Source organism: Lampris incognitus, chromosome 10 (assembly GCF_029633865.1).
Source record: "Lampris incognitus isolate fLamInc1 chromosome 10, fLamInc1.hap2, whole genome shotgun sequence".
NCBI classification, from domain to species: Eukaryota; Metazoa; Chordata; class Actinopteri; order Lampriformes; family Lampridae; genus Lampris; species Lampris incognitus.
Window position 1 is genome coordinate 57,169,711 of NC_079220.1, and position 21,230 is coordinate 57,190,940.

The 21,230-nt window shown below is 45.2% G+C and overlaps 1 protein-coding gene across 1 annotated transcript in view; it reads left to right on the forward strand.

Annotated features, from left to right (window-relative positions):
* Nucleotides 1-21,230, forward strand: part of LOC130120060 (protein shisa-6) — a 99,004-nt gene that overhangs the window by 74,157 nt on the left and 3,617 nt on the right. The window contains exons 5-7 of the mRNA XM_056288678.1: nucleotides 11,266-11,328; nucleotides 12,404-12,424; nucleotides 13,419-13,547. Coding sequence (XP_056144653.1) covers nucleotides 11,266-11,328; nucleotides 12,404-12,424; nucleotides 13,419-13,547 — 213 coding nt within the window. The remainder of the gene's footprint in view (nucleotides 1-11,265; nucleotides 11,329-12,403; nucleotides 12,425-13,418; nucleotides 13,548-21,230) is intronic.

Sequence of the window (21,230 nt, forward strand, 5' to 3'; positions counted from 1 at the left end):
ACCAGCTAACAGTGCTCAGCCACTATTAATTAGCATCATCCTCCCCGAATGTTTGCTGTTGATCTTGTCATTATCTCGCCATAATATTGGGGTGCTCCATCTGAGTTTCCCTAATTAATTGATCATTCACAGTGAGTAAACACCTCCAGCAGTGGTTTAAGCACGCATTACTCACGCGGACGAGTATCAATCACGTCCATAAGTAAACAGATACAATTATCTGCTTTAATCATCACACACACCTCCTCGCATTAGTTCAACCTGCTCACGAGCCTGGCGTGGGGAGAAAGGTGCTCTCCTTACCTCAATTATGAAACTGGTAGAAGTGTAAAGCAGGCCTGGAAACAGATAAATCCATGTAGCGCTGAACCCAAGAAATCCCTCACTTGCCGAAATGACTACAAATCAGCGCCCATTTTCATCAAAGTTACTGATAAAAGATTCATCGTGTACTCATTATGGTATGAAATAGCGATGGTATTTCATGCTGTTTCTTTTTCATTTCTTCACCGTGCAACAAGGTTAAATTAACCAATTTTAGGGGCTAAGACATTTCCTATGAAAACAAATGGCTCTGTAAGTATGGAAGATTGTTGTCCAACTATAGGGGTGTCATATGTTGCACTGATTGTAAAGCCCTTCGGGACTACCTTGGGATTTTGAGATATACAAATAAACTTAACTTAGCTTGTCAAAACAAGCCATCCATTCCCATTCAACCTAAAGCATGTTTCTAACTAGCACCAGACATTTCCTGCATTATCCATCCATCCATTTATCCAAGCCACTTGTCCCAATCAGGGTCACGGGATGCTGGAGCTTTTCCCAGCAGTCATTGGGCGGCAGGTGGGGAGACACCCTAGACAGGCCACCAGGTCATCACAGGGCCGACACACACACACACGCACACACATTCACACACACACACATTCATACCTAGGGACAATTTAGTACGGCCGATTCACCTGACCTACATGTCTTTGGACTGTGGGAGGAAACCGGAGCACTCGGAGGAAACCCACGCAGATGCGGGGAGAACTTGCTGACTCCATACAGAGGACGACCCCTAAGGTTGGACTACCCCGGGGCTCGAACCCAGGACCTTCTTGCTGTGAGGCGACCATGCTAACCACTGCGCCATCATGCCACGCATTTCCTGCATTATATAAAATATATATATATATATATGTTCTTTGAAATGTTGTCCTCATGCCCTCACATCTGTCTCCTCCTTGCATCCATAGATTTTCCATTTAGCACCGTACCTTTGCTCTATAGAGTTTAGTGTTTGCTTTGGGTTTACCTGTTAATTGAATTGAACTGAATTGAATTAATAACCTGGGCAGCACGGTGGCGTAGTGATTAGCGCGGTTGCCTCACAGCAAGAAGGTCCTGGGTTCGAGCCCCAGGGTAGTCCAACCTTGGGGGTCGTCCCAGGTCGTCCTCTATGTGGAGTTTGCATGTTCTCCCCGTGTCTGTGTGGGTTTCCTCCGGGGGCTCCGGTTTCCTCCCACAGTCCAAAGACATGTAGGTCAGGTGCACTCACCCCCTTTGCCATGAAGTGCTTTGAAAGACTGGTTCTGGCTCACATCAAAAACATTACCCCCCCCCACATTCGACCCACATCAGTTCGCCTACCGTCCCAAAAGGTCTACTGAGGATGCCATTGCCACTGCCCTGCACGTTGCTCTGACCCACCTTGAACTTAACAACACATACATCCAGATGCTGTTTATAGATTACAGCTCTGCCTTCAACACTATCATCCCCGCCAAACTAACCACCAAACTCCTCTCCCTTGACCTCAACCCCTCCCTCTGTAACTGGATCCTGGACTTCCTGACCAACAGACCTCAGTCTGTTAGGTTAGGTGACCACTCCTCCTCTACCCTGACCCTCAGCACAGGTGCCCCTCAAGGCTGTGTTCTGAGCCCCCTCCTTTTCTCCCTCTTTACCCACGACTGCCTGCCAACTCACCCTTCAAATGCTATAGTTAAGTTTGCAGATGACACCACAGTCATTGGCCGTATCACCAACAATGATGAGATGGCCTCCAGAGACAAGATTGAGCACCTCACATCATGGTGTACTACCAACAATCTTGTCCTTAATGTGCAGAAGACAAAGGAGCTGATTGTGGACTTCAGGAGGTCTAGAAGCTGCAGCCACTCCCCCATACACATCAATGGGGTGGAAGTGGAGCGTGTTTCCAGCTTTAAATTCCTTGGAGTCCACATCAGCGAGGACCTTTCGTGGACATTAAACACCCAGGCCCTTGTGAAAAAGGCCCAACAACGCCTGCATTTCCTGAGGAGCGCCCGTCTATCCCCCAAAATTCTCACCAACTTCTACCACTGCACCATAGAGAGCATCCTGACCATCTGCATCTCAGTGTGGTACGGCAACTGCACCTCAGTAGACCAGAAAGCTCTGCAGCGGGTCGTCAAGGTGGCCCAGCATATCACCGGTACCCAGCTCCCAGCCATAAAAGACATTTGTCACAAACGCTGCCTTCGAAGGGGTCTGAGCATCAGCAGAGATCCCACCCACCCCAACCATGGACTGTTCTCCCCCCTGCACTCTGGGGGGCGCTACAGGAGCCTCAGAGCCCGCACTACCAGGCTCAAAAACAGCTTCTTTCCACAAGCTGTTGCCCACCTGAACCTGGCTACCCACTGAATGTCTGTAGATATTTTTAAATATTTTGTACTCCAGCTCTTTTTTTTTTTTAAACTTACTTTTAGCTTTTGGTCTTCATGTGTGTATATCTCATACTGTGTTTGCTGTGTTTGTCTGTGTCTGTCTTGCACTGTTTGGTGAAGCCACACCCCTCATTTCATTTTTAACATGTGCCTGCACATTGTTTTTAATGACAATAAAATTGAATTGAATTGAATTAATAACCTGGGCGGCACGGTGGCGCAGTGATTAGCGTGGTCGCCTCACAGCAAGAAGGTCCTGGGTTCGAGCCCCAGGGTAGTCCAACATTGGGGGTCGTCCCGGGTCGTCCTCTGTGTGGAGTTTGCATGTTCTCCCAATGTCTGTGTGGGTTTCCTCCGGGGGCTCCGGTTTCCTTCCACAGTCCTGTGATGGCCTGGCGGCCTGTCCAGGGTGTCTCCCCACCTGCCGCCCAATGACTGCTGGGATAGGCTCCAGCATCCCTGCAATCCTGAGTAGGATAACTGGTTTGGATAATGGATGTTAACCTCTTACGATTGATTTCTGAGCCCAAGGGCAAAAACAACTTCCCCCAAACTAAAATGTCCGTAGCTGGTAACGTTTGTAATTTGTTCCTGAAGTGTCGGATGTAACTTAAATGTTACAGAAATGAAGTTGTAGAGGCTGAAAACACAGCGTAAACTGAATTATATCTTCGCCTAAAACAGAAAACATTATTTGAATGAAAATAACTTCCTTTGTCTTTGTGTCTTGAGCTCATGGAGCTATAGCCATAAGTTTTACCAGTTGCCTCTTCAAATTTGATTATATAGCACTAAAATATGAGTATTTTATATTTTTTTAGTATGGGTATGCATATGCAGGTTCCAAAATGCCCATTTCGGGACTCGAAATGTGTAAAACGATGTTATAGGCCGTTTGTCTTGCAGACACCTCATCATGTTTTGTACCGTTCATCGTGACAGTTCGAGATTTTTGTACCTTCTCACACGGGCCGTGTGTATGGGGAGAAGGCACATGGTTGCCCTGGGGTGAGGCGGTGGGGGGGGGCATCAGGTGGGATGGCTGAGGGGTACAGTGAGGACTGGCTTTGCTTGACTGGGAAAGACACGTTATCATTGCACGATGCACCCAAGCGCTGCGACATGCGATCCCAAATCAATTAGGAAGAAACAAAGATCCCGGGTCTGCGGCCCCCCCCCACCCCACCCCACCCCCCATTGGGAAGATATCATGTGTTATGCCAACCCAGCCCTCCTGTCTCCGTTCTCCCTGAGCAGGGGAGGCTGTCTGAATGCTTCAGAAGCCGCAGACACACAGATCTATCCACCGACAGAGTGTGTGTGTGTGGTGTGTGTGTGTGTGTGTGTACACATATGATACAACAGACGCCAAAGGCCTTGAAAAGCTCTCGAAAGCTCCAGCTCCATTTTGTACAAGGAGTTTGCAGCTATAAAACCGTGTCCTCGTTCGATATCAAAGTGAGCACCCGTAGTAAAAGAAGGAGCGGGAACCTGAATTTAGTGCAGTATGAATTTTTTAGTTCAGCAAAAACTTTACATTATATATGAACCACCCTGATCAAAGTTTGAACCTCTGGGTGAACTCAATTTAACCAGCGTATCAAGGAGACGCTCGCTCAAATCGAACCGAACAAGTAAACATTTAGAGTCTGCGTTTTGTGTACTTTCAGTTAAATGGCAGCGAGGCAGCCAAGCTCATCTCCCAACTGCAAAGCTCTTAACATATCTCAATTGTAATTTTCCAGTTTTTAGTGCCTTCACAAAGCCTGATATTTCTCCTTCGTTGGACCGTTTCATCATCCTGCTCGTGAACAGCCTGCTTTGTGCCCAAATACCGACGCAATTACGAGGAAACACACAGTGTCATTCTCCACAAACAGCATTGTGAAAAATAACTCGATTCACAGTTCATTTCCTGAATATTTTATCGCCTTTCTTACACTGTACATAAACAGAGAAGTATTAAAATTCATGATGTAGTTCGGCTGAATGAATACCAACACAGCTTCCGTGTCCATTCTCAAGTCTTGCAGCACGGCTGGTGGTGAACGTTGGCATACGTAGTCATGAAAGCTAAAAAAGGAAGGCGTAAGTTCACCAAGCCAACAAATGTTCAACAGATATCTTCAGTTGTATTCCCTTTTGGTTGCAATTGACAGCTGGAAACATTTTAGAAAAGTAATGACTTTGCCAAATTCAAAAAGTGTTATGTTGTTGATGCCTGAGGAAGGCAAAATATTAGCTTAATTCCGTCCAGCGGGAGCTGAGTGATGTGAATTACAAAAGCCAAGCTATCAATCCATCCCCCACTTTGTCACAGACCTAAGGTGCCATCGATGCAAATGGGCAGTGGCGGCTGGCCAGTAGAGGGCGCTGGGATGGCGCCCCCTTCAAACATCAAGAGATGAAAATCTACTTAAATATAATGTAGTTAGATATAATGTTGTTGTATAATGCAAATAAAAGTGAGCGTGAGCGTCTGTCAGCAGCATTAAATACTGGTTCAAATGGTATTTGGTTGATTTCTGTCTGAATACATATACTTCCTGGGTGAGGGGCGTTGGCCAAACCATACCTTATGTAAGCCCTCAAACTTGTGGCAAGCAGGTGACCTGAGGCTGCTGTCTGATTGGTTTCTTCAGATTTTCCAGGGGGCGCAGTTCTGTGCGCCTGACACTCCCACTTTTATTGGCAGTGAATTGGTATTGTTTTAAGGTGTTTTGATCTAATGTGATTGGATGATTCTCATGGCTGTCAATCATGTTCACACCCACCATGACGCCTCGTCTCGACTGTCAATCATCCACCGTCCACGAACCGTGATAACATCTATAGGCTACATTGTCCTTCTTCATAACTCTGTGACTGTGTGGACATTAAAGCAGCTGTCAGGTGTGCTGCGCCAAGCTAAATTGTGCCCCCCCCAAACATTTTTAACACCAGCCGCCACTGAAAATGGTGCACTTTTTATGAATGATGCCATTCATAGTCATATATATTGTTTTTAAAGGGTCTTAGGGGAACTGCTCAGTAGGGGTGCACGATATGTTGGTTAGCTAACGCCGTCAGCGAGTAATTGCTTAACGATGTGTGATGTCAAAATGGCGCCTGATATATCACACCGAAAAGATGACCATTAATTATGCGCTGATCGCAATGAAAGGCATCGATAGAAAGAAAGGTCCCGTTACAGCTTACAAAGTGATGTAGGCCCTTTCGACGGCTGATGACTACAGCATGGAAAGTAAGACACTTGTTGGTACTGCGATGAAACGAAAAAATATCAGTATCAGCTGAAATGACCATGGAAATCATCGGTTATATCGGTAAACATGTCAATTTGGGGGCGTGGTGGTCTACTCCGTTGCCTACCAATGCGGGAATCGCCGGTTCGAATACCTGTGTTACCTCCGGCTTGATCAGGCGTCCCTACAGACACAATTGGCCGTGTCTGCGGGTGGGAAGCCGGATGTGGGTATGTGTCCTGGTCGCTGCACTAGCGCCTCCTCTGGCTGGTCGGAGCGCCTGTTCAGGGGGGAGGGGCAACTGGGGGGAATAGCATGATCCTCCCACGTGCTATGTCCCCCTGGCGAAACTCCTCACTGTCAGGTGAAAAGCGGCTGGCAACTCCACATGTATCAGAGGAGACGTGGTAGTCTGCTGCCCTCCCCGGATCGGCAGAGGGGGTGGAGCAGTGACCGGGACGACTCAGAAGAGTGGGGTAATTGGCCAAAGTAAATTGGGGAGAAGGGGGGGTGTCAGTATGGTGCATCCTTACTGCTCAGTGATAGTAAGTTGTTAAAGGTTCCTGGCTGTTCCTTTCCCTCGCCAGCTGATGCCTCTCATAGCGCAGGTTGTCTCCCTCAGGATGCCGGACATCATCCCTCGCCTGACGTTTGTTTTCAGCTTGGATTCTTCAGCCTTCCCCCACGCTGTCTTTTGGGCTAGGTCGAGGAGTCCTAATCACTACGGCAAGGATAACGGCAGCTTTGTATGATGTTACTTCTGACATTGAAGAAGACATCAGATAAATCTGTGCTTATCCTTGTTAGCAACTCACAGACTCTGGACAAGCTGTGGTCTCTTCCAGACACCGTCAGAAAACAGCGTGACTTTGGGTAAGGACGAGCTACGTATCGCTGTTTACACTTAGCGCTGGGCGATATGGAAAATATTATCATCATGAGAATCGTAGGGTGTTTTAGACAATATCGACATGACAATATCTTCTCGCATATGCAAAAATACCATGTTTAAGAATCCAGATGGTGCTCATCATGTTGAGCTGTGTGGTGATGCAAGGCATAACATTAAACCGGATATAATGCCCACAGATATCTCAGACCACATTTTGTGGAAATGTTATGTAATAGATTCTCATTATCCTTCATTTAGAAAACAAACAACGTGAATGATAATATTGAATTATTGCCCAGCTCTACTTACAGTTCAGTAAGTGCACCTGTAGCTTGTGTTGTACATCTTTACAAGATGTGCAGTTGTAATTTCAGCGTAAATAAATAAAAAGTGTGGGCATGGATTGTATGACGTTTAGTTGCAGTCTGTCATATGAAACAATGCTAGCTTGGCATCACCTCTGCATGTCATCGTTGACTAGATTTAAATCACCTTTTTATACAGATGTTTTGATTCTGAGATGACTCACTTTGGACTTTTAGTTCAAGCTCTTGTCCATGAGTGCCTCTCATACCACCTGCATTTATGTTTGGTAAATGAAATTGCTGTGTAAATGTGTGTAATCATGTAGTGTGTAATTGTTGTTGGTGTTTTTTTCTGATTTTGGTTATTCATCAATAAATCTCTGCAAGCGGTGTTTGTTTTGTTGTCGCAGATCCGTCAGGTTTGAGAAGTGTGATGTTGGGAGGCGTGTAGATGAGTCACCGGCATCTGCAACAAGCTCCCTTCTCTCTCACTTTCTCGTTCTTTCTCTCGCCATTTTCTCACCCTCTCTGTCGGACACAGACAAACTACGATCTCGACACGTCTCACCCTCTCTTCATGCATTATGCAGGTCTGTTTGGGCTCTACGCTGAAAATCACACCTGAGAAGTTGCACATCTCTCTGTCTCTCTGAATTCAAAAATTCTCTCTCTCTTGCTCTCCGTCCTCTCTCTCTCTCTCACTCTCTGAATTCAAAAATTCTCTCTCTCGCTGTCTCTCTGAATTCAAAAATTCTCTCTTGCTGTCTCTCTGAATTCAAAAATTCTCTGTCTCTCTCTCTCTCTCTCTCTCTCTCTGTCTGAATTCAAAAATTCTCTCTCTTGCTCTCTCTCTCTCTCTCTGAATTCAAAAATTCTCTCTCTTGCTCTGTCTCTCTGAATTCAAAAATTCTCACTCTCTCTCTTGCTCTGTCTCTCTCTCAATCTCACTCTCTCTTTCTCTGAATTCAAAAATTCTCTCTCTCGCTCTCTTTCGCTCTCTTGCTCTCTCTCTCACTCTACAAAACACAAATTTACTCACACAAGGGCAGCACGAGGTGAGCTGTCCTATCGGGCCACTTTGGCACCTCCCACTCCAACATAATGAAATAGCATGGGCCGTAGCCATAGCATGCATCTGTCCATCAGCCTCTCCAGAGTGAGCCATTTAAAATGGAACTGGGTCACAGTGGGATCCCCTCTGTCCACCCTGCCAAACCTGGAAGCATTTTAGTCACTTGTGAAGGAATTTGCCTGCATGATTACATTCGAGCCAAGTAACATGCTGAAATGATATCCACTGCATTAAAATGTATTTTTCTCAGCAGGTATGCCCTCTGGCAACACACTTGTGATACCGCTGAGGACCGTATCACTTGGATTCATGATGGAAACGCTTCATTTTGGATGATAATACACACTATGTAAAACGTCGATGTCCGTGACGAGCCAAAGAAATGTTGTGAGATCCGCTGTTTGGCCACTGCTGGCGCTGAAGCAGCTGCAAGTGTTAATTTATGCTTTGTCACTTGACGCTTACTCAATAATGACGCATTGTTGACGACTAAAAAGTCATTCAAAACCTTTCTCAAACGCAGATGCCGTCGTTGTTGCCGTGTCTGATAGCATCTTGCCACCAGTGGGTAAAACAAAGCGTAGATGCTAGGTTTCTCTCAGCACTTTTGAATCCGTCGAGCATCATTTTGTCAAAAGTTTCGAGTGACCAATCTAAAAGATGCCGGATGCAGTGGAGCATATGGAGAGCTTTAACTATACTGATGCCCCCTCACTTTAAACAATATGGAAGAAGCAAATCTCTCTCACTGGGATGTAATGTGATGTTGGAGTGGCAGTATAGTGGTTAAAGAGCCTGTTTCACAATGACATGTTTTCAGGTATAATCCCAGCAAATGCACTGTATCTTGTTAAAGTGCCCTTGAGCTAAATGTCCCGCATTTTTCGTTCTTTGTCGATAGTTCTCGTTAACAGCATTGTTCTAATGGCCTTAAATTCCAACATCAGGACCACTCGGCAGTGGCGTTAAACAGTATGGCTGCATCATGTGTCCCAAACCCTTCCTCTGTTTTCTCTTAACGGCTGTGTGTTTATATATTCCCCCTACTTCCGATTTCACAGAAAATCAAATTAGCAGCGCGATAGCCCTCCTGAACTTAAATTAAAAACCAGGGGTGCTTTTTAATCCCTGACAGGTAGGTAGTGGGTTATTTCTTTGTGATTTAAAGAAAGGCTTTCTGCAACCTTGGGAAATAATAAAAGGTTGTTATTTATTTGGTGCAAAGCTATTTTCTTTAAAAGCTCGTTGCAGGTTAACTCAAGCCATTTTTTTTCTTTTCCAGTGTAATTGGTCCCTTGACCAAACCTGTGTAATTGGAAAACAAATTACGTCTGTCTTTGGCAGTCTGAGATCGGGCCAAAGGCATGTTTTATATTTGTAATAATGGAATAAAGCTGCGTAAGACCATTTAACCGGATAGGTTTTTGTAATCACTATCCTACCACATTAAATTTCCATTCATTTGAGGGTAACAAGGAATCCCGGCAACACTGCAATGACTTCTATTAGATGAATGCTCTTACTGGCGAGCAATTTTCCCCCCGTCTGGTCCGTTTCAGTCATGTAGGTTATTATCAGGAGTCGGAAATTTAATGAGGGACAATGTCTTCCCACAACGCTCTCTCAGAAATGTCACGTGCTGCCATTAGGAAAGCTACACAGCTGAGAGATAAACACTGAACTTTCTTAAAAAATGGACCAAACCTCTTGTTATTCTCACCAAGCTTTCTAAAGAGCTTATCAGAGTTCTGCCACATTTCCGTTTTCTGTTTTTCACTGTCTTAAGAAGTTTAATAGGATGATAGATGAACATATTTAAATGCAAATAAGGCAGCGCTATCAAATATTCTGTATATTCTTCATGGAACAAAACTGCCTCGCGAGAAGTGAACCAGGTAATTGAATAGATTGAATGTTTTCATACTTTGAAGTTATTTGAAGTCCCATCGCTGTCAAGTGGCGGAGGTCTCAGATTGTCCCACTTTGTTCCTAATCCTTTTCAGTGCGGAGTAATATCGTGCACTGTCTCATTGAACATCATAATTATGGCGAAGATGGATTATCAACAAGTGTATTAGCTTCCATTCTTAAATCTCGGGAGAATATATGACATCACATTAGCAAAGACGCTGTGTGCTCTGAAATTTGCGGAGGAGACGCGGTGGACATAGTTGCTGAACTTGCCAGAGGAAAGTCACAGCGGTCGCTGCTAAGAAGGCCTTGTCACTCTCCATGCAAACACATGGCTGGATTTAGCGTGCCACCGTCACGTGAAACTGCTCTTTCAACCAGAAACTTCTCTTTCAGTCATGAGGAGGGAGGCCTCTCACTCATATGCACACATTGGTTGGTAGTTGGTCATATTTAGAGCCCATACGGAGACTTTCAGGCATTTTGTGTTTTTTCTCCCCAATTGTACTTGGCCAATTACCCCACTCCTCTGAGCCAGGAGGGCTGCAGACTACCACATGCCTCCTCCCATACATGTGGAGTCACCAGCCACTCCTTTTCACCTGACAGTGAGGAGTTTCACCAGGGGGACATAGCGCATGGGAGGATCACGCTATTCCCCCCAGTTCCCCCTCCCCCTTGAACAGTTGCCTTGACTGACCAGAGGAGGCGCTAGTGCAGCGGCCAGGACACATACCCACATCTGGGTTCCCGCCCACAGACACGGCCAATTGTGTCTGTAGGGACGCCCGACCAAGCTGGATGTAACGCGGGGATTCGAACCGGCGATCCCCGAGTTGGTTGGCAACGGAATACACAGCTACGCTACCCGGATGCCCTGAGCTCTTTATTTTTAATCAAAAGCATGAATAATTAATTAACATCAAAATCTACCCTCCTAGCTGTGTTTTTACCATGGGTTTATGTTTCCTTTAAGGTGGAGGAGTCTGTGTAACATGCGGTGTCATTTTCAGACTCTAGACAATAACAGTGGAGTGGAGGAAATAACATGCGTGTGCATCAAGTGATTCGCTGGTATGCTGTCAGAGGACGTGACCATCGTAACTGCAAAGTTAATATTTTGTTGTTCTCACAATAGGTAACCATCAGCATGATTACCAACACAGCCATCTGGATCTCACGGCGCTCACACCGAAACTGGGTAAGCAGACACACTGAGAACCTGCTTAATGGAGACTTGGCTGGCTGTGATTGTTATTTCTAGTGAATGTGGTTCCTTAGAGATTTCACTGCTGCAACAACGGTGTGAGTTTGTGGAAAATAAGCCACCAGTTTGGTGCACCGGTTCACAGGTGACCCAACAGATCAGACCTCATCATAGCCGTGATTAGAAAAAATCAGTTTCATGTGTGATTCGATTTGAACTTGCCGTGGTGCCCAAGTGATAAATGAACTGTCCTTTAAATGGAAGGTAAGCTGCTGTTTCCAGATCTTAGTGTAATTTTAGACTATTTTGGAGTCTAAAGGAGAAACTCATTTCTCTCGGGGGGGAATTAAAACCTTGGCTGGTGATAGCAAGTCCGTGGGGCAGAGAGATGGAAAAACAAAAACTGTCTGATAATCAACGGATTATCTACGCAGGTGGCTGGAGTTATTGAAAATCCAATTACTGTTATTGCAACCCATCTATTTTTTTCTAAATGGGATTTTCTGTGAAAGGAGAGCAGCTTTTAGCGTGGAATTATAAGAATAGTCACACTGAAACGCCGTGTAATCAGAGAAGGAATCAGCCACACTTGCTCCTGCACCCCACTCCATTTCTTATAAGTAATAAAAAAAGACCGCGGAGGCTAATGCCTGTGTTTTCAGGCTGAAGCTGAGAGGTTGTCATGGAAAGACTATACAGACAGTTTCAACGCTAATGGAGCGCTGCAGTCAACCTAGCGTCAACGCATCTGTCCCTCTTAAAACAGGACAGCCCTGTCTGTATGTGTGAGAATGGCTTACTTTCTGCACCAATTAATGCTCTTCAGCCAGCCGCTCCCACACATCTCTTTAGCTCCTTCTGTGGATATGGTGATGTGATGCATTATTCAGCGGTGTCGTTGTCCCACTGATGTATGTAATGTGTGCTAACCCCTTGTCAGTAGATGCACTGGCGTTTAAGGAAAAACAAAACAAAACTCTAATGTGGGCACTTTGCCACCTCGGTCTGATGAAACATGCTGTGCACATTGTTTGCTATTGATCCCTTCTCTCTCATTTGGCTTTGTTAGCCCACAGACACATTAGATGCGGTAAGTAATACACATGTACTTGGTGTATATGTGTATCCCTTTCGTGTTTCCTCTCACAAATACTGTGGATAATCTGAAAACCTTTGTGTATCTGAACACTGGGGGTCACCATGACAGGAGGACACTTTTTTTTTTAACCAAGGTCTTTCCTTCTTTATTTCTTTACTTCCTTTTCCTTCTTCCATCCCTCCCTTGTTACCTTTCTTTCTTACCTCTTACTTAGTTTCTTCCCTCCTTTTTTCTTTCCTCTCTGTAGTTCTCTGCCCCCGATTGCTAAATAGGTTCACGTGCACTTTTTGCATTAAAAACAAAACACCCACATCGCTATGGTGCAGCGTGTTGCCCTTGTAAGACAAATCTTATATAGTGCACTTATACAGCTCACCCCACTGCACGGTAGCCTACAGATACACACATGCATGCACGCATGCACACACACACCTCTGCAACTTATCGAAAGTCTCCTTTCTACAGTACGCCATATGTTCCTGGGTGTTGTGTGTCGCTGTCCTCTTTGACGCAGGAGTCACCCGACCCTATTTTTAAATCCAGTACCAAAGTCCCTGCTCTGCCGCACCCCGTGCCTCATGACCCATGACTGGCTGTCCTATATACTGTAACCACAGGAGTACCACGCAATGCAGCGAATTAAAAAAATCCCAACACCACACACACCACTGGCCACCATGATGATGAACTCCAGGTCTGCTCTGTGACGGAGAAGGAACCTACTGCATGTTCTGTGAAATAAGATCATAGATAACAGCAGAAAGCTCAAAAGGAATAAAATCCCCCCCCCGAAAAAAAACAACCCTCTTCTCACTGCCAGTCCCCCTGTTCATTTCTCCTCATCCAGTCCTCCCAGTACACCCTCATAGACTCCCCGTTCCTCCTCTAGTAAGGACCCTCAGTGTGCTAGCTTCATCTTTCTGTCTGCTGATTGGCCGTTTGTCGACTGATTGCGTTGCACCATTCTCTCCTGTGTCGTTTGTAGAGAGACCCCAGCGGATGAACAACATACTGACCTCGGCCACAGAGCCCTACGACCTGTCTCTCTCCAGATCCTTCCAGAATCTCAGCCACCTGCCGCCCTCCTATGAGCTGGCCATGAAGTCTGACATGAGTAAATATTACTCCTCTCTCCACAGGATAAAGGGAATAATAACGGTTTTCAACATTATCTCTCCGTAAGGGTGGCACGGCGGCACAGTGGTTAGTGTGGTCACCTCACAACAAGAAGGTCCTGGGTTCGAGGCCCGGGGTAGTCCAACCTTGGGGGTCATCCCGGGTCGTCCTCTGTGTGGAGTTTGCATGCTCTGCCCGTGTCTGCGTGGGTTTCCTCCGGGTGCTCCGGTTTCCTCCCACAGTCCAAAGACATGTAGCTCAGGTGAACTGGCCATACTAAATTGTCCCTAGGTGTGTGTGTGTGTGTGGTGGGTGGGGGGCTGTGATGGAGTGGTGGCCTGTCCAGGGTGTCTCCCCACCTGCCACCCAGTGATGGCTGGGATAGGCTCCAGCATCCCCATGACCCTGAGTAAGGACAAGCGGTTTGGATAATGAATGAATGAGTCTCTCTGTATGTGTAGGGGATAACACTCCATTAGCAGCCCTAATACTGGGTAGTCTCAGCTTTGTGTCGATTCAGTTGCCCACTGGGGACTGGAATTCGCGCCTCGGTCTTGCCAGATCTGACCATGGCCAGAGTCAATGAAGCAGCAACATTGGCAAATGCTGCTTCGGGAGGGGGGAGGAGTTGGCTTGTGTTTGTCACATGATGTACATCTTTGTGTGTGCTGGAAAAACAGGCTTTGGCTTGGGCTGCCTTGTCACGGAGGTGGCGAGGCAGTTCCTTCGACACTGCCGGTCTGAGAGATGCAGTTGGCGAACGCATACAGTACAAGAGTAGGTGTTTGATCTAGAATAGGGACCAATTGGCCACTAAATTGGGTGAAAAAATCAGAAATAAATTTTTAGAAAAATACTGGGTAGTCTTCCGTGCATCTCTGAAACACCACCAAAATTGTGCAGAAGTTTTTTTGTCCGTGACGTCAAATGGAGACAATCCATTAATCTCATTCTTAATGTGGCATTTAGTGGCATCCGCTACAGTAGATGTATGTAGCATTGTTATTAGCATTTTCTTATACATTAACTCCTATTTCAATGCACTTAGCCCCTTGAGAGTAGCATCAAACCAGGAAGTAAGGGTTGTAGTTTTTACATCCACAGACTGGCAGACATTTTTCGTTCCGCACAATTTCATCGGCATTTCAGAGACATGGCTGAAGACTGCTCCATTACGGCTGCTAATGGAGTGTTATCCCTTCACCATATATCTGTAGACACAGATAATGTTGGTGCTACTTCATGGTGATGGTGGTACTTCATTATATGTGCCAGTGCGTTTTGTCTGATTTCCTGACTGGACGACAATAATACACAGAAAGGCAAAGAAATTAGGCTTATCTTTGCCCCTGTGCATTGCCTTTAAAAACAGGTGAAAGTTGGCTTTTTTTAAACCTTGTTAGCTCATTTCTCCAGTCATATTATGCACCTATTCAACAACTTATGTCAAACAAATCACAACAATTTGGTTTATACTTAATTTATATTAAAGTCTAATCTAATCACTGTAAACTAATCACTTTAAACAGCCACGTTTTTGTGATTGGCACCAAGGACAACCGGATGGGCGAGCGCCATTCCAACCAATAATACATATGTTAAAATATTTTGCACCATCCAGTCAAATTACATCCCTCCCCACATTTTGTCCCGCCCTAATATCCTGTTTTACTTGTGGAAATGTGTCACATTACGGAAGCAAGATATGCTCTGAATGCCGTTTCATGATGTCATTAAGGATTGCTCACAAGCACAGTGACATATGATCTTAATATGGACATCAGTTCCACATCAGTTACACCTGCTCGCTGAACACACCGAGAGTCCTCTCGACTTCAACCCCTCACTGAGATAAACCCCGCCTTAAAATGCACAACTATATGTTTAGAGCTGTCATACTTATTCTCACCATCTCCATCCATCGGCCCATTGACTGACAACAAATTGGCGTGTAATTTGGCTCCATCTGCATCCCATGTCATGTCGCTAATGTCTCTTAATGACCATGGGAGCCATTTCTTTAGCTGAACGCCAACAAGATGGTGCTTTAATGTCTCAGCAAAGCTATCTGGGTCAGCTCCATTATATTCACTATGACATTTTTGGCCCTAATGATGACGTGACGTCAAACACTGTATTTTTCTCTTTCACGGCATTTGCGTGCTCATCTGTGTTAATCTGTTCAGCTGTGATCAGTCGCACGTGTCACGTTCGAGCCGCGGCCCTCGCTACTGCAGTATTCATCAGGCTGCAGGCCTCCCTAGAAGAGGTTTGAATGAAGTAACAAGGGTGACGAGGTCAGCGGAGAAGGGGCTTTTAATAGCTCGCTTCTCTGCTCCCGTTGTTGGAGCATGAGACGTTCAGAGAGGTTCACAGTCACGTTTACAGTCACTGAGCTGACGCGTTGCGCTCCACCTCTGGCACCTCCCTCCAGATGTTTGAGTGTTCATCCGGCTGCAACAGGAATGAGGCCTTGCGATGTGATGCAGCCTTGTTGTTTGTCACTTCCAGTTTTGGTGCAGCAAAATCATTGTGTGCAATTGGATTACATGACTGACACTGATCATCTTTATATGAGCTGCTCGACAGACAGCAGCATGCCGATTCCTCACGCTGCTCTGTTGAAATGTGCTGATCGTGGCACACTTTCCAGTAAATTTAAGGCACAACATGCCACTCTTGCAGATTAATTTGGATTTTCCTAAGGGGAGCCTTTGAGATTTTAAAATGGAAAGTACTAACATTTTAGCCGACTAACTTCACCCAAGATTTCCCCCTTGGATTTATTCATTTGAAGGTTGGAATAAATACATGCACATTTTGCACCAGATGAAGCCCAGCACATACATTTAAGTAACAGTCCAGAATAACAACACGCTAAAGTCAACGATTTATTTCCACTGTGGTTCTCTTAAGAACAAAACACTACCCTTTGGACCTTTCCACTCATTGTGCATCGATGTATGAGTCAAATCGTCCTTAGAAAGACTGAGGTGTGTGAAGAGGCTGTTGACGTTGCCAGAGAGCAGCTCTCGCAGCAGACTGTTTCTCCACTCTGGTTGTTTTGGGCATGAAAATATGAACCCCGCATCCGCTTTCAGAAACCCTCAGATAAACCAACACCATACAGGGGAGAGTGATAGAAAGGTTTTGCGCTCACTGTTGCGTGTGATATCTGGTGTGTCGTCGACATATTCTGCCTGCTTGTGATTTATTGTAGGCGCCATATTGGAAATAACTCACCCTGAAACATTGCTGGTATGTTTCATTTTGATGTGATCGGTCTCACACTGTCGATGCTAATATTAATAGATGATAACTAATGGTGCACTCTAATTTCTTGTTAAATGGAGATACAAGCTTATGGTAACTCAGTGATTCCTGGTAAATGGACATATTTTGCCCCCCCACACACACATACACACACACACACACTCACCACCTAGCTGGCTAGAATTAATTGTAATCAATACATCTGCAAAAAAATGGCATTTCTGTCTAAAAATAATAATGCAACTACAGTTCTAACTATATATAGTTCATACTATTGTATTGTGTTGAACATACAAAAAACAAGTGTAATGAATATAGAAAATGATTCGCCGCTACAGTGAAATAATGAATTTGAAAAATTTTGATAACATTTATGCCATTTCAGGAGCTCATGTAGTCATGAGATTTGCTTTGTGCTACAATAGTGCGCATTTTTTCTTACGTTAAATGCGCTTATTGTAAGTCGCTTTTGATAAAAGCGCCAGCTAAATGACTGTAATGTAATGTACATTTTTGAAAAAAGGAAAAAAAACATGCCACCAAACAAGTCTACCAGTTCATGGATAACCTCACATGTCATAGACCTCATCATAGACCTCATCATAGCCATGATGAAATCAGTTTCATGTAGCCTAAAGTTTGAGGAAGATTCAGCGACAGCAGCCTTTGAAAATCAGAAAAGGAAAATGCTCTCTTTTGAGAACAACATCCATTTTTCGAGAGGTTAACACGAATCCATTCCTCAGCAACACCAGAAACATGTAGAATCTCACATGTATCCACATCCTGACACCGTTTGTTCTTGTACTTTCACGTCATCATCAACACTTCTGCATAAAATCCAAAGCAGAGATTTCCAAACTGTCTGCGTCTTTATTTTATGCTAACGCATCACAGCAATGCCGGCTGACCTTTTCAAGTCCCCAGGATCAACCTGCTACTGACTGTCTCCTGAACATGTTTTTGGTGAATGCTGCACAAAATTGCCACACACTTTTCCTGAGTCACCCAAACAAGGCCTCCCATTGGGCCTCATTCATCAGTCGTTCGTACGTACAACTGTGTTCTTACACACCCATGGGATTTTTTAGCCCTGAGGTTTGTCTCAGAGACCAGTATAGAACCTGGGTAACCCCTGAATGTGGACACCAGTTAGATAACACAGATGTCTTTGCAGGCCTGGCTGATGGCTCGTTGCAAGAGGTAGACAATAGATGTTAGGGGGAAGGAATTACAGATAACCATCAGGCTTGACTCTGACTGTCAGACAGACCTAAAAAAACTCCATGGGTGTGTAAGAACAAACTTGTACATGAGTGCAGCATACTAAAGACCCCTTCTCATAAAACGTGGTGTTAGGAGGAAAACATTGCATCGGTCCAATCTGGGGTTTTTTATGAGATTCTTTTTATACATAAACTTTTTTTTCTCAAATTTTCTTATCAACTGGGCGTCCAGGTAGCATGGTGGTCTATTCCGTTGCCTACCAACACGGGGATTGCTGGTTCGAGTCTCCGTGTTACCTCTGGCTTGGTTGGGCGTCCCTACAGTCACATTTGGCCGTGTCTGCAGGTGGGAAGCCGTATGTGTCCTGGTCACTGCACTAGCGCCTCCTCCGGTCGGTTGGGACGCCTGTTCAGGGGAACTGGGGGGAATAGCGTGATCCTCCCACGCGCTACATCCCCCTGGCGAAACTCCTCACTGTCAGGTGAAAAGAAGCGCTGGTGACTCCACATGTATGGGAGGAGGCATGTGGTAGTCTGCAGCCCTCCCCGGATCGGCAGAGGGGGGGGGAGCAGAGACCGGGACGGCTCGGAAGAGTGGGGTAATTGGCTGGGTACAGTTGTGGAGAAAAGGGGAGGGAAAAAAATCCAAAAAAATAAAATAAAAATCTTATCAACTTATCATCTTGCTGGAGCCTCATACACACAAACAACATTTCCTAGAGAAAGTGGGAAACCCAGTGCATCAACACCAAAGAGGCCTCCAGCTTGAGCTTTGGGACCAGTTTGTCCCACATAATTTTTTCAAACGAGGGTGACCTCACTTTAAGAAAGCTCTTCCAGTTGTGTACCCAAAAAGTCTCTTATTCAGAGTTTGGGGGCGGTCTTTGGAAAGGAGCCCAAAAGTAAAATAATTGATTTTTTCCCCTCCCTTTTTTAATTAGACCATGTTATATTTTGAGGCTGTGTAAGTGTGTGTGTGTGTGTGTGTGTGTGTGTGTGTGTGTGTGATTCCTCCTCTTTCATCCTGCCTGTCCTTCGGTGGCGTCTTAGAGGTGGAGATGGAGGACACTTGTCTAAAATAACCTGCTCGGCTCCTCATCGGAGAGAAGGGAAATCTTATTTGGCTGTGTCTCTCGCCTCCTTAATCACCCTAAAAGGGATCAGAACACCCTTCAGAACAGACCAACCTCCTTAATCCTGCCAGCCAGGAAAATCCAAAGTGATGCTACCGTTTTTTTCCCTCCAACCTGCCCTCTTCTTCAACTGTATCTCAGCACCCAGGTCAGATTCCCTCTTTAAATATCGCCTTATAATTGATGTTTCGCAAATGTGACGAGTGTTCGTGCATTAGTTGATTGCAGTTCTTTCTTACAGACCGAATCAATAGCCGACACATGAATATACCGACTAACTTGGATCCAATCTGGGAGAGTGGGGGCCGCTGTTTTTAATCAGCCACCGTTAGTTAGCAAGTTTCCCGTGTTTGCGGTTCCACTTCATGTTTTGGACCCCTCGGCCTCTTGCAATCATGCTGATTGCGAAGCGCTATGATAAATCAACGCTGCATTGGAAAGATGTAGCAGTAAGCATGGCCCCTCTTAAATCATCAAAGTCGCTTCAACAATAAACACCATCACATGAAGCACTCATCAGAACTGCAGCTCTTCAGCTGCCTGCAAGGGTAGATTTAAGGAATCACATTTTAAGAGGGTTATTTAGAGACCAGTCGTAAAAAAAAAAAACCCTAATGGGTATTTCTAGAATGCAAATAATGGTCGTTTTTCTTTTACTTCTTTCACTTGTAAAAACATAGATAAATATTGTGTGTGTTTTCACAGCAGCACATCATGTGTAGTATTCCTCTCCTATGCCCCCGGAGCCGAAGGGGAAGGCTTCCCTGTTTTCTTCAGACTGTAGTCGTCATTTTAATAAGAACGCTTCGTTTAACAGTTTGGGTAGCTCTTCTGTGCTGTTGCTGCCATCTCTTCCCCGTTTCTCATTGTATTTTCCAGTGAGTGAAACAGCGCCCCTCTAAATGTTAACGTGTGATGAATGTCAGTCAGCGTGTGTGCTTAAACACTGTATTGCACTCGTATTCTTCTTCCTTAAGGCTTCCTCGTTAGCGAGGGTTGTCAGCACCATCAGGATGACATGCTTGCCAGACAAGTCTCCTCCAGTTCTCTCTGTCCTGAGCTGGTCTTGTTGCCTCCGGTGTTTTCAGACCAAGTCATTCTCTAACGTCATCATGATACTGCCTTTTTGGTCGGCCTCTCTTGCACTTTGCTGGTGTAGTTCCCAAAATCGCTGTCTTGGTTAATGTACTACCACCTGGACGACAGCTATGCCCAAAGAATGATAGCTTTCTTTTCATTATATGTGCCATTAGTCCTCTTTTTGTTCCTACTTCATCAAGGATGCTCGCGTTCGTTCGTTTATCTGTCCAACTTATTCGAAGCATCCTACAATGAAGCCACATATCTGCAGCCTCCATCCTGCTTACCATCGCTTTCTTCAATGTCCAACTTTCAGCTCCGTATGACAACACTGGCCAGACGAGCGCTTTAAGTAGACTGACTTTCACTTCTTTTCTTGTTCCCCTATCTCTCCATATTGGTACCATCTCCATCATTCTTTTCTTTGCTAGGGTAATTCTGATTTTTATGTCATCTGTACAATCACCGTCACTGCGCTCCCTATTTTAGATGAATCCGCGAGGAGGCCAGGCCTGAGTTGGTTTCCCTTGGTGAGAAGAAATTGAAGGATTAACCAATCAGATGAGGCTACCGTCATGGACTATGCTAAGGAAAGCCAAGGGAAACCAGCTGCCCTTTGACCTTTCACCAATCAAATCATAGCATGTTAGCAACGTCAAAAAAACAGGAGATTTAGCCGTTAGCTATTTTCTATATTGATATCACCGTTAGCAAGTAGGGGCATGCAGTTGTGGGGGGTGGAGATTTGACATTTTTAGTACAACTATACCAAACTACCTCTGCAGCAGCAATTTAAAATTAGGACTGACGGCAGACCAACGCCAAAACTAGAGCTAAGTATGGACAGAGATAGAAAAAAAAGGAGGGCTTTGGACTTTAAATGAAGAGAAGTATGTGCGGCGTGGCTAGCTGGTAGCGCTAAACTTTAGCGGCTATTTTGCCAGCCTTCACTATAATGGCCTTTCTCTT